A 14698-nucleotide genomic window follows, 5' to 3' on the forward strand; every position below is an offset into this window, starting at 1 on the left:
GAAGGATATTGTTGAATATGTAGCTCGGTGTTTGAATTGTCAGCAGGTTAAGTACGAGCATCAGAGGCCTGGTGGTTTATTTCAGAGGATTGAGCTTCCCGAGTGGAAGTGGGAGCGGATCACTATGGACTTCGTTACTGGACTCCCGCAGACTCGGAAGAAGTTCGACGCAGTATGGGTCATTGTTGATAGGCTGACCAAGTCAGCGCATTTCATTCCTGTGGCAGTCTCCTATTCTTCTGAGAGGTTAGCTGAGATCTACATTAGGGAGATTGTTCTCCTTCATGGTGTGCCCGTATCTATCATTTCGGACCGGGGTACGCAGTTTACCTCGCATTTCTGGAGAGCAGTTCAGCGAGAGTTGGGCACACGGGTTGAGTTGAGCACAGCATTTCATCCCCAGACGGACGGACAGTCCGAGCGGACTATTCAGATTTTGGAGGATATGCTCCGAGCTTGTGTCATTCACTTTGGAGGTTCGTGGGATCAGTTTTCGCCTTTAGCAGAGTTTGCCTATAACAACAGCTGCTAGTCGAGCATTCAGATGGCTCCTTATGAGGCTTTATATGGTAGGCGGTATCGGTCTCCGGTTGGGTGGTTTGAGCCGGGAGAGGCTCGGTTGTTGGGTACGGATCTGGTTCAGGAGGCCTTGGACAAGATCAAGATCATTCAGGATAGGCTTCGTACAGCTCAGTACAGGCAGAAGAGTTATGCAGACCGCAAGGTTCGAGATGTGGCTTTTATGGTTGGTGAGCGGGTATTGCTCCGAGTGTCACCTATGAAGGGCGTGATGAGATTTGGGAAGAAGGGCAAGCTTAGCCCTAGGTTCATTGGTCCATTTGAGATTCTTGATCGAGTGGGAGAGGTGGCTTATAGACTTGCATTGCCGCCGAGCTTATTAGCCGTGCATCCAGTGTTTCATGTGTCCATGCTTCGGAGGTATCACGCCGACCCATCCCACGTGTTGGATTACAGCACTGTCCAGTTGGACAAGGACTTGTCTTATGAGGAGGAGCCGGTAGCTATTCTAGACCGGCAGGTTCGTCAGTTGAGGTCAAAGAGTTTTCCTTCTGTTCGTGTTCAGTGGAGAGGTCAGCCTGCTGAGGCATCGACCTGCGAGTCCGAGTCCGATATGCGGAGCTGTTATCCCCATCTTTTTACCGACTCAGGCACTTCATTCTTATGTCCGTTCGAGGACGAACGTTGTTTTAGAGGTGGAGAATGTGATAACCCAAATGGTCATCACTTATTTTAAATTAACTTCTATATTTCCGAGGCCTTGAAAACCTAATTTAGAGTCACCTCGAATTGTGTGCACAGTCCGGACGCGTAGCCGGAAAACATAAATATGAAAATCTATGAAAAATTATAAAATTTGGTTATAAAATGAGCTAATTTGACTTCGGTCAACGTTTTGGGTAAACGGACCCGGACCCGTGATTTGACAGCCCCTGAGGGCCCGTAAGAAAATATGGGACTTGGGCGTATGCCCGGAATCGAATTCCGAGGTCCCGAGCCTGAGAAATGAATTTTTAAAAAGGAAATTGTTTTCTGCAATTGTTTAACGAAATTTGAAATGAAATTTGATTAGAACGTGTTGGTATCGGGCCCGTAATTTGGTTTCGGCGCCCGGTATAGGTATTATATATGATTTAAGATGTTTCTGTAAAATTTGGTGAAAAACGAACGTCGTTTGACGTGATTCAGACCTAAATTGCTAAATTTGATACTTGATGAAGTTTGAGAAAAGTTCTTGATTTTGAGGTTTGATTCATTGTTATTGAGGCTATTTTGGCGATTTGATCGCACGGATAAGTTCGTATGAGGTAGTTGAGTTAGTACGTGTGTTTGGTTAGGAGCCCCGAGGGCTTGAGTGTGTTTCGGAGGTGATTCGGGAAGTTTTGAACTTGAGCAAAAGTTGCAGATTTCTGCTGTTAGTGCCTAGGGATTTTACCCTTCGCGTTCGCGTGGACCCACTCGCGAACGCGTAAGGCAAAAATCCCAGGTGCCCAATTTCTTCTTCGCGAACACGAAGGTTGAGACCCGAACGCGAAGCTGAGGGGGGAGACCCTTCGCGAACGCGTCCCTCCACTCGCGAACGCGTATGGCTTTGGGGAGGGGTCACCTTTTTTGTTCATTGCGAACGCGAGCCCTGGCCCGCGAACACGTAGGCTTGAGGAGCCAAAGCTCCGCGAACGCGAGCCCTGTTCCGCGAACGCGAAGGTCTAACAGGCCTGACTCATAGCGAACGCGATGGGCCTGTCGCGAACGCGATGGGCCTATCGCGAACGCGATGAGTGTTTTTGCCCAGTTATTTTAAAAGACCCAAAACAGTAGCCTTACGGGATTTTATAAAAATTTCACAAACCTCTTCTTCTTCAAAGATCTTAGGCGATTTTTGAAGCAATTCTTCACCATAATCTCTTGGGCATAACTCATTTTCTTCATTTTCCATCAACACCCATTAGATTTCTAGGCCTAAATCATGTGAATTAGGGTAGAAAATTAGGGATTTGGGTAGAACTAGAGCTTTTTGATTAATTGTGATTTAGACCTCGTTGTGGGGTTGAATTCTGGAAATAATATAATATATTTGGGTGAATGGGTGATTTGATTTTGGTCCGAACCTCGTGTTTTGACCAAGCGGGCCCGGGATCGATTTTTGGGTTTTTGGAAAGAATGATTAGAAAGTTATAATTAAGCATAGGAATTGGATTGTTTAGCATTTATTGATGTTATTAAGTCGATTATGTATAGATTCGATTGGGTTGGAGCCGAATTTGAAAGGGAAAGCGGTGATTGAGGCTTGAGTTGGCCGTGGAAGTTCGAGGTAAGTGTTTGGTCTAACCTTAGCTTGAGGGATTAGGAGTTGAGTCCTATTTGCTATGTGGTATTCGTTGTGTACGACGTATAGGCATGGTGACGAGTATCTATACGTTGGTGTCTAGCATGACCGTGAGTCTTTATATTGTGAATATCTTGATTTCGTTGTATTCTTCATGCCTTGGTGATGATTTCTAGTTGTTGTGAAAAGTTTGTGGAAGGAATTGTGACCTTTGAACATCTTGAAGCATTTGCTCGAGTTATATTATGAATTGTGAAAGTATATGAGATGATTGAACCCTTTGGAGCATTGGCTCAAGTGGTAAAGTGAGTTATGAAGTAGAAGTAAAAGATAGAGAAAGAGTTATTGAAATGTTCCCTTGCCGGGATTTAATTATTTAACTGTTGTTCCCTTGCCGGGATTTAATTGTTAATTATTGTTCCCTTGTCGGGAATTAATTGTTAATTGTTGTTCCCTTGCCGGGATTTCTATAGGATCTTGTTTATTCCCTTGCCCCGTGTTTGTGATTGTTGTTTGGGTGAGGAAGAGTGTTAAAGCACGAAGGGTGATGCCGTGCATTGTTGATATTGTGAGGAAAGAGTGTAAAGCACGAAGGGTGATGCCGTGCCGCACGATGTACCATTCCGTGCCGATTGTATTGATTACATGGTGAGGAAAGAGAGTAAAAGTACGAAGGGTGATGCCGTGCACATCTTTGATAAATAATTGTTTTGGTGAGGACGAGAGTAAAAACACGAAGGGTGATACCGTGCAAACTGTTGATTTATGTTCCTTGTTGATATTTGAGTTATGTTGTTCCTTTCTTTACTTGATGCCTTTCTATTAAGAACTGTTATCTCCCCCACAGCATGTTCCCCCTTCCCACATTGACTGGTTATTTCTGTATTTCTTTTTCCGTTGTATATATTTAAACTGCACAGGTTTATTTGGTAGTCTGGTCCTAGCCTCGTCACTACTTCGCCGAGGTTAGGCTAGGCACTTACCAGCACATGGGGTCGGTCGTGCTGATTCTACACTCTGCACTGTGTGCAGATCCCGAAGCAGCTTTCGAGTAGTTTGAGGGCATCCTTCAGTCCACCCGGAGACCCAAGGTAGACTTGCAGGCGTCCGCAGGCCCTGGCGTCTCCCTCTATCTCTATTTCCTGTTTCCTTCTCTTTAATTCAGAAACAGTGTACTATTATTCTTCAGATCTTGTATGTAGTACTCTTAGATAGTCTGTGACACTGTGACACCAGATTTTGGGTATTTGAGGTTTTAGAAGTTGTAATAGACGTTGATTCCAGATATTTTATTGTTACCTTCCGCTTAATTATTTATAGTTCCGTTGATTTCATGTTATCGCTTATATTTGTTAAAAAGAAATAATTTGTTAACGAAGTAAGTAGTTAAGTTTTGGCTTGCCTAGCTCCCAATAGTAGGCGCCATCACGACTCCCGAGGGAAGGTAATCCGGATCGTGACAGCATGACACATTTTCTCCTCAGCCAATCTCTTGTATTGCTCGGCTTCCAGTCAAAGCAAGATTACAATACAGAGCTCGTATGATATGATGGTATAAAAATTCCTTATAACAACTGTGTATATAACTTAAATTCCAGAAACCTTTGAAAATCTGAGCATTTACACGAAATGAATTACTCCTAAAAAAATTATAATTCAGTAAAAATCATGTGAATGTGAAAGCAAAGTTCAAAACCATCTCAAATTCTCATTCAGATGCAAATATGCTAATTTGCTCCCAATTTGCTACACATAACCAGTGTAATTTCATAAGTGGAGTCTGGGGAGGGTAGGATGTATGCGGACTTACTCCTATCCTGAAAGGGCAGATAGACTATTTCCGATAGACCCTCGGCTAAAGAAAATGGAAGAAGCACGGATAGAAAGTAATAGCAAGACAATATATTAGGAAAACTAAATCGAAGATAGCAATAGAGAATGTGAAAGAAGTATCGATATCAAGTAATAGCAAACCAATATATTTAGAAAACTAAATCCAAAATAGCAATAGAGAATATGAAAGAAGTACTGATAGCAAATTAAGGACTAGAGTAATTGGCAAAATTTTAGTGACCTCTCCTCAAGTTTGGTTTTGTAACACTAACCTCCCTTGTAGTTTAAAATTTTACAATATAACAAATTTGCATATCCTTCTCTTCTTCGTTCTTTTATTCGTATGGTCATTTGTTTGGACCGAAACAAAGGTGTTCGTTTTTGGAAATGGAATTAATGCCATCTGCAAGTGAGTATGTATGAGTTTATGGAAAATATTAAAAAAAAAATTGGCCAAATATAATATTTTAATATTAGTAAGGATAATTTGTCATATTTTAATTTTTTTATCTTAATAATAAAAAAATAAAAATAATCATTACAATAAAATAAAAATAAGGGAAGTAAACGTAATATCATAAACCACAGGGAAAGTTAGTAACTAGGAAACCAAATCTAAGGGGATGTCTCATAAATTATTTCTAAATTGTTTTTGAAGAGCCTAAAATTTTAGATGGAGAAAGAAGGGTTGAAGGCCAGGATTTGAAGCTTATAAGTTCAGGTTTCCAATCAGTTTAAGCTATTGGTTTCTAAATTAATAATTTGTATATATTCAATCATACTTGGCATTTTCCCCTTGTTTTGCTACTCGATAACAAAGATGACTGACCAGTTTAGTCAAAGGTGGATCTAGAATTTTAAGTTTATAGGTTCCTATAGAAATCTCAAGTTAATATACAATAATAATTGAATTAACGGATTGGGTTCCAAGCTAAATATTCTTATACATTTAATGAATTTTTCAATACAAACACCAGATCTAGACAAAAATTATTAGGTTCATGGGAACTCGTAACTAATGCACTGGACCCGCCACTGTTTACTGTCTGAATCCAATGACTAGTTGACTATCACACTATGATAGCTATCATTAGGAATTCCAGAGAATTACAGCTCCAGGATGTTTGAGCTCCAATATTATAACTCAATGTAGTTGAAAACTAAAAGCACAATAAACACATGAAATGCAATATAAACATCAGCATGCCAAGACAGTACATGAAACTGAAATATCATACAACATATACCTCAGTTCTCATCTTGCCTTCAGCATCGGTTGATCTTCTGCAGTTGCGATCATCTTTGGAACAGTGGTGGAGCCAGAATGTTTTCTAAGAGGACTCAAAATATAAAGAAGTAAACATACAAAGAAGCCAAGTGGATTCAACATTTAGTATAAAAGGGCAGCTCAATACACAAAGCGTCCCCCATTCACGCAGGGTCGAGGGAAGTATCGCACCTCAAGGGGGGTAATGTAAGCAGCTTACCTTGGCGCAAGCATCAATGGCTGATTCCTCGGCTCAAACCCGTGACCCATAGGTCACACGGGGACAACTTTACCGTTGCTCCAAGGCTCCCGCGATGCGCGGGTCCGGGAAAGAGCCGGACCACAAGCGTCTATTGTACACAGTCTTACTCTGTTGAGTATATATACATTAAAATAAATTACCTATCTACACAGTAATTTTCCAACGAAGGGGTGGGAGACAAAGGTGGCTTCGCCACTGCCTTGGAACCTTCCACTTGATTACAAGTTAGACAGTGCCTTTAGAAACCTGCACTCTGAATAAATAATGTATAAAGCAGCAATACTATGAATCTGAGTACTTGAGGATTTGCAACCTAGTAATACTATGGTTTTGAAGACACTAAGTAAAGCTCAAAACAGTATGTAGCAGCCCGGTGCATAAAGCATCTTGCATTCAAGCAGGGTCCAGGGAAGGACTGCATTCCAAGGAGGTGTCATGTAGGCAGCCTACCTTAATGCAAGCATCAGGCTGATTCCACGGCTCGAACCCGTGACCTATAGATCACATGGAAAGAACTTCACCGTTGCTCCAAAGCTTTCCTTCAAAGCTCACTACAGTGACATGATGAATTCCATCAAGACTTGAACTATCTAAGTTTTTTTCCTGCAGCAACTCAATTTCAATTAAGAAAAATGGTAAATCATGTCATGACCGTAAAGTTCGGGAAAACCTCGCCAAGCCTGTGTCACTTTCTTTCATCAGGAAAAAGAGAGGTCAAGATGTAAGGGGCTGAAACGCGAAGGATATAAGGCAAAAAAATGACAGGGTAGTTGTACCAGTAGTGTACTTTTTGGACAAACATTGCAAATTAGAGCATCAAATACTACAACAACAACAACAATTACACCTCAAACTCCAATCTAGTTGAGATCAGCTATATGAATCGTTGCGCAGGGGCCAAGCTAAGTTTCTCTGTGTCATTCCAATTTATCGGATGTCCACGAAGGGACACTGGATATATGAATCCTCAATAACTATTGTGAGAAAGCACGGGAGAAAATATATTATTGATGTATATACATATGTTACAATGAGCCCTATATATATACACACATAACATGTCCTACTCCTAACATATATTGGATTAGGGTTATTTATTTACTCCTATTTACATGACTATTCTAACACTCCCCCTCAAGCTGGTGCATATAAATCATATGTACCAAGCTTGTTACATATGTAGTTAATACGAGGACCAGTGAGGGACTTGGTGAAAATATCTGCAAGCTGATCATTCGACTTCACAAACTTTGTAGCAATATCTCCCGAGAGTATCTTTTCTCTAACAAAGTGACAGTCAATCTCAATGTGTTTAGTTCTCTCATGGAACACTGGATTTGACGCAATATGAAGAGCAGCTTGATTATCACACACAAGTCCCATCTGACTAATCTCACCAAATTTCAACTCCTTGAGCAACTGTTTGATCCAAATTAGCTCACATGTCGCCATAGCCATTGCTCGATATTCTGCTTCTGCACTAGACCGAGCAACCACATTCTGTTTCTTGCTCTTCCAGGACACCAAATTTCCTCCTACCAAGACACAATATCCAGACGTAGAACGTCTATCAGAAGGTGATCCTGCCCAATCAGCATCTGAGTATCCAACGATCTGCTCATGGCCTCGACCCTCAAACAATAAACCTTTGCCTGGAGCTGATTTTATATACCGAAGAATGCGAACAACTGCATCCCAATGACTATCACACGGAGAATCCATAAACTGACTCACAACACTCACAGAAAAGGAAATGTCAGGTCTTGTCACTGTAAGGTAATTTAATTTACCAACCAACCGTCTATATCTTGCAGGATCGCTAAGAGGCTCCCCCTGTCCTGGCATAAGTTTAGAATTCGGATCCATCGGAGTGTCAACCGGTCTACAACCTGTCATTCCTGTCTCTTCAAGAATATCTAAGGCATACTTTCGTTGTGAGATCACAACACCTGAGCTAGACTGAGCGACCTCAATACCCAGAAAATACTTTAGTTTGCCCAGATCCTTAGTCTGAAAGTGTTGCAAGAGATGTTGCTTCAATTTAGTAATACCATCCTGGTCATTGCCGGTAATAACAATGTCGTCAACATAGACCACCAGATAAATACAGAGACTCGAGGCAGAATGCCGATAGAATACAGAGTGATCAGCTTCACTCTGAATCATGCCAAATTCTCGAATAACTGTGCTGAACTTACCAAACCAGGCTCGAGGAGACTGCTTTAGACCATAAAGTGACCGACGCAAGCGACATACAAGGCCACGAGACTCCCCCTGAGCAACAAACCCAGGTGGTTGCTCCATATAAACTTCATCCTCAAGGTCACCGTGTAAAAAAGCATTCTTAATGTCCAGCTGATAGAGGGGCCAATGGCGAACAGCAGCCATGGATAGAAAAAGGCGGACTGATGCTATCTTAGCCACAGGAGAGAAGGTATCACTGTAATCGAGCCCAAATATCTGAGTATATCCTTTGGCAACAAGACGAGCCTTAAGACGATCAACCTTACCATCCGGACCAACCTTGACTGCATACACCCAACGACAACCAACAGTAGATTTACCTGAAGGAAGAGGGACGAGCTCCCAAGTACCACTCGTATGTAAAGCAGACATCTCGTCAATCATAGCCTGTCGCCATCCTGGATGAGACAATGCTTCACCTGTAGACTTAGGGATGGAAACAGAGGACAAAGAAGATAGAAAAGCATAATAGGGTGATGACAAACGATGATAACTCAAACCGACATAATGGGGATTAGGATTAAGGGTGGCCCGTATACCTTTCCGAAGTGCAATCGGTTGATTAAGAGGAGACAAGTCCGCAGTATTAGCAGGGTCAGGTGCAGGACGTGAATCAGCTGGACCTGATGCTGGGCGCGGACGACGATGATATGTCAAAAGTGGTGTTCCTGTGGCAGGGAGTCTAGGAGGAGCCACACTAGACTCCTCAACGGCTGGAATGGATAAGACTTCTATAGCGGAAGGTGAAGGAGGAGCTATAGGAGACTCGGGTAAGACTTCTGTGGCGGAAGGTGAAGGAGGAGCTATAGTAGACTCCTTAAAGGTCGGTATAGGTAAGACCTCAGATATATCAAGGGGGTCAGAAAGGTCAGAAGAGGTAAAGAAAGGTTTAGACTCAAAAAATGTGACGTCAGAGGACATAAAGTACCTACGAAGATCAAGTGAGTAACAACGATAGCCCTTCTGAACACGAGAATAACCAAGGAAGACACACTTGAGAGCACGAGGAGCTAACTTATCTTTCCCAGGGGCTAGGTTATGAACGAAACAAGTGCTCCCAAAAACACGAGGGGGAACAGAGTATACGGGTGATTGGGGACACAATACTGCATACGGTATCTGATTCTGGATGGGAGAGGAAGGCATCCGATTAACTAAATAACAAGCTGTGAGAACTGCATCGCCCCAAAAACGCAGCGGAACATGAGATTCAATGAGAAGTGTGCGAGCAGTCTCAATGATGTGCCTATTCTTTCTCTCTGCAACCCCATTTTGCTGAGGGGTATAAGGACAAGAGGTCTGATGAATAATTCCTTGAGAAGTCATAAACTGCTGAAATTGAGAGGATAAATATTCTAAGGCATTATCACTGCGAAAAGTGCGAATGGAAACACCAAATTGATTTTTAATTTCAGCACAAAAATTCTGGAATATAGAAAACAACTCAGAACGATCTTTCATTAAGAAAATCCAAGTACATCTTGAATGATCATCAATAAAACTAACAAAATAACGAAATCCCAAGGTTGAACTGACTCTACTAGGACCCCATATATCAGAGTGAACTAAAGAAAAAATAGACTCTACGTGACTCTCAATACTACGAGGATAGGAGGCTCGGGTATGTTTCCCGAGCTGACATGACTCACACTCTAATGTGGATAAACTAGACAAACCAGGCACCATCTTCTGAAGCTTGGATAAGCTTGGATGTCCTAAACGTTTGTGAATTAGGTCCGGAGGATCTGTAACTAGACATGCCTTGGAGGATTTTAGGGAGTTAAGGTAGTAAAGCCCTTCTGATTCAAGTCCTGTTCCAATCGTCTGCCCTGTACTGCGGTCCTGCATAATAAAAGAATCATCAATAAAATATATACCACAATGGAGGGCACGAGTCAAACGACTAACAGATGCAAGATTAAAAGGACAGCCAGGGACATAGAGAACGGAATCTAGAGTGACAGAGGGTAGGGGATTCGCTTGTCCAACTCCTTTTGCTTTGGTTTGAGACCCATTGGCTAAAGTAACAGTGGGAAGAGACTGTGAATACGCAATATTTGACAAAAGTGATTTATTACCAGAGATATGATCAGAAGCGGCTGAGTCCACAACCCATTGTCCAGGAGGACTAGACTGGGAAACACAAGCAAAAGAATTACCAGCAACAGAAGTATTAGTCTGAGCAACAGAAGCTACTTGTGGAGATGTCTGCTTACTTGCTCGATACTGAAGGAACTCATTATACTCCCCTTCAGATAAAGAAAATCCCTGGTTACCTGTAGTCTCAGTCTGAGCAACATAAGCATTTTTGGTTGGGCGGCCATGTAAAGAATAGCATACATCACGAGTGTGTCCAAGTTTATGACAATAGGAGCACTTGGGTCTAGATCTTCCAAAACGACCTCCTCCTCGTCTATTTTCCATAGTATGAGATGCCCGATTGTCCACTGATTGGGATACGAGGACAGATGAGTCAAGTGTCTGTGATGAGCTCACTGGGTGACTAGGTGCTGCAGCAAGGCGAAGTAATCGAGAGAATAATTCATCAACTGAGGGGACGGTTGGACTAGCCAAAATCTGGTCACGTACTGAATCAAGGTCATTAGGGAGTCCAGCGAGTGTAAGAACTAGAAACATCTTCTGTCGTTGCTCTTGTTGTTTTTCAATACTAGCAGAAACTGGCATCAACGTCTCAAATTCTTCCATGACTGCCTGAACTTGTCCCAAGTAAGTAGACATATCTAATTCCTGTTTCTTCAAGCTTGTCATTCGCGATATTACATCATAGAAACGAGATATGTCATTAGTGTATAGATTACGAGCCTTTTCCCAAACTAAATAACATGTCTGGAATGGACGGAACAAGGGCATCAACTTGGAATCAATAGATCGCCACAGGATACTACATAACTGAGCATCGACCTTCTCCCATTGTGTTTTGGCCTTTTCATCACCTTCGCTAGCCTTTTTTGTTAAATGATCTTGAACTCCTTGACCTTTACACCACAACTCGACAGATGAAGCCCAATCTAAGTAGTTTGAACCTCCCATTAAAGGTTCTGAGGTAATCATAACACCGGAACTGCCAGAACTCGGGTTTCTAGACCCGAAAGCATCGACTCCCAAAGACATGGTTGGATTATCACTAAATAACAAAAAAGAATCAACTGAAAATTCTCTGAGACAGATGAAGAAAACACTGTGTTTGCCGGAAAAGTACTGTAGCTGCCGGAAAAATCAGTGTAGTCGCCGGAAAAACTCAAAGTGGTCGGAATTAAAAAATAAAAATATGGACAGGCTCGGAATTGCAGGGCGATCCAACTGTCCTGAAGAAGCGAAGCCGAAAAATGGCCGGAAGAGGCCTCACGCGCCGGCGCGTGGGACAGACGCGCCGCCGGCGGCAGAGTTCCGACAGGCGCGTGACGGCGCGTGGAGGGCTATTTTCCGGTGATTTTTTCTGGGGTTTGGTCGGATCTCTCTTGGGAACCTTGTGGTGGTGTTGGATTTTGCACAACACTGTTAATTAGTGACTTTGACGCAATAAGTCACTTAGGTCACCGGACAATTGCACGGTGACTGAGTTCTTTCTTCCCGGAAGTCGCTGGAATGATGCACAGCGATATGTTTCTCACTAAAGCTCTGATACCATGTGAGAAAGCACGGGAGAAAATATATTATTGATGTATATACATATGTTACAATGAGCCCTATATATATACACACATAACATGTCCTACTCCTAACATATATTGGATTAGGGTTATTTATTTACTCCTATTTACATGACTATTCTAACAACTATAATGCTCCACTTGGGCCCTTTTTTCATTCCAATACTCAAATCAGAATTTCAAATATACAAAGCAAAAACCTGATGTTAAAATCTTAAACCGTAAACAGGATATAACAAATGCGAAAACACTCCTCTCTTGATACAACTAAGTTGATAAGATGCAGGCTATACATTTCTGTACACTCTATGTGATCAATTTACAACGGAATCAATCTCTTCCCAACCACACAATAACACCAAAACTACTCACTATTCAGAAGTCAAAGTAACCACTAACGTCAACAAATAGCAGCATCTTGATTATGTAAGAGCCAAGGCTATTTCCTGTTGGATGCTGGCACTCCGAAGTTTTTGATCGATCAGTCAGATCCAAAAGTGAATCATTGCCTGTCCAAAGTGGTAAGCATGTTATTAACATTTTCACAAGAAATGCGACTGAATACGACTAATTGTAATTAGAAGAAAGGGTGGTACCTCTGATAGAGGAAATAAGGATGGTTCATCAGTTGGAGGGGCGATCTTGTCGATTTTCAAAAGTTGGATTTCAGAGTGCATCAAATTTAGTTGCTCTTTAATATCGTATAACAACTTCAGCTCTTCTTCCCGAGTTGTTTCTTGTCTTGTCGCTTCTCTTCCAACTTCAACTATCTCAGATGTTCGATTGAGCTGATGAAACTCACCAGTTTCCGAAACGCTGGTTGTAGGGCGAGATATTGCCAAATGGCAGGTAATAGCAGCAGCTTCACTTGCTCTTCGTAACTTGTTCTCACGCTGCGCAGATACAAAGTACTTCTTTAGCAAATCAGTTTCTTCTTTAAGCGACGTTTTTACTGCCTCTTGTTGAGCAGAATCTGGTCTGTCAAGCCTTTCATCACTATGCAAAATCATCTTGCCGTCATGTTTAGGAGGCAACCCAATGTCGATAGTGTTCTTTTCCACTCGAGGTACTTCGAATACATCAAGAATATTCGGAGAACAACCGGAATCAGCAGGAGTGTCATTTTCTGATTTGCTTCCTTGAAACTTAGGTTGGTACATTTCATTTTCTGATTTGCTTATCTTAATGCTTCTTTGGGAAAGTGGTGAAGGCGACCTCGTCTCACTCCTCAAGTTCGCATAGCTAACTCCTGTAATCTCTTTCACTCGTTCATCCAACTTTCGAATTTGTTGCCAATAAGTATTGATACTTCCCGTCGTGGAAATATCAGTCTTCTTCTCCGTATCAGACTGCTGCTCGTTCATCTCTTGCCCTGCGTATTCCTCCACTGTTTTCGAATTCGAATCTCTTTCTGAACTTGAATCGTCCATTTCCATACCACCCTTCTTCGGACAAGCAAATTTCAGGGGAATAGGAGGGGCAGAATTACGCCTTCCAAGAGCTTGGAGATTCATTTCTCCAGCTAAAGTCTCATTTCTTTGCAACAAATTCTCAGGATATTTAAATTCACCGACCCCGGGATCTGCACACCCCATGCTCAATAGCTTATACCTGTAAGCTTGCACCTGATATTCCAAAGCAGCAATCTCCATCTCCTTTTGATAGAAAAGATCCTCGAAAATAGCTAATGATTCCTCGGCATGACACATTTTCTCCTCGGCCAATCTCTTGTACTGCTCCGCTTCCATTTTTACTGCGGCTTTTTCTCCTTGGAGTCGCAAGATCATCGATAATGCCTCGCTAGCAGCACTAGAGGAGGCTTCTCTTTCCTCATCTAACTCATTGTAAAGCTTCTGTAGAAGCTGTTGTTGAACACATAGTGTTTCTTTCAAAGAAGCAACATCAAGTTGAGACATGACAAAACTTTCAGTCATCAAACTAGGAAATTAACCACGCGTTTTCTGCGATAATAATAGAATCATTTAGCAGATTACACATAAAAAGAAAAGATTGACAATTATCAACTCTTCTGATTCAGTTTACAACTAACAATTCAAACTCTATCTATGATCTATGTTGCACGGACTCTCCAAAATGCTGCCGCACCCGTGTCGGATCCTCTAAAAATACACTACTTTTGAAGGATCCGAACACGCACCCAACGACATTGTCGGAGAGTCGGAGCAACATAATCTATGATCACAATCATAATCCATTTGGTATTTTACCAATTTAGTGTTCCAAGAAAAACCACAACTACGCCTTAGTCTCAAACAAGGCGAGGTCGACCTCAAAGACCATATTCCCCATTTAAATTCATCTCAAGCTAACATTATACAGAACAACAAACAAGAACAAACCCAATGAGTTCCCACAAGTGGAGCCTGGGAAGGGTAAGATGTACGCAGCCTTACCCTAGAAGGACATAAAGGCTGTTTCCGAAGATCAAATCCAAAATTAATTTTCAATATGTAAAAGAAATTAATTTCAGATTCAAATTCACATCATTTTTTCAGGCTTGACAAATCTAAAATCCTCCTTATATCAGTTTCATTCCAGAAACCCCCCCCCCCACC

General features: G+C 41.9%; 1 protein-coding gene across 1 annotated transcript in view; it reads right to left on the bottom strand.

Moving 5' to 3' along the window:
- Positions 12241 to 14698, bottom strand: part of LOC109234287 — a 3261-nt gene continuing 803 nt past the window's right edge. Inside the window, exons 2-3 of the mRNA XM_019400203.1 lie at positions 12719 to 14083; positions 12241 to 12631 (exon numbers count right to left, since the gene is read on the bottom strand). Of these exons, the coding sequence (XP_019255748.1) occupies positions 12608 to 12631; positions 12719 to 14056 (1362 nt within the window). The 5' untranslated portion in view covers positions 14057 to 14083 and the 3' untranslated portion in view covers positions 12241 to 12607. The remainder of the gene's footprint in view (positions 12632 to 12718; positions 14084 to 14698) is intronic.

Source organism: Nicotiana attenuata, chromosome 11, assembly GCF_001879085.1.
Source record: "Nicotiana attenuata strain UT chromosome 11, NIATTr2, whole genome shotgun sequence".
Lineage (NCBI taxonomy): Eukaryota > Viridiplantae > Streptophyta > Magnoliopsida > Solanales > Solanaceae > Nicotiana > Nicotiana attenuata.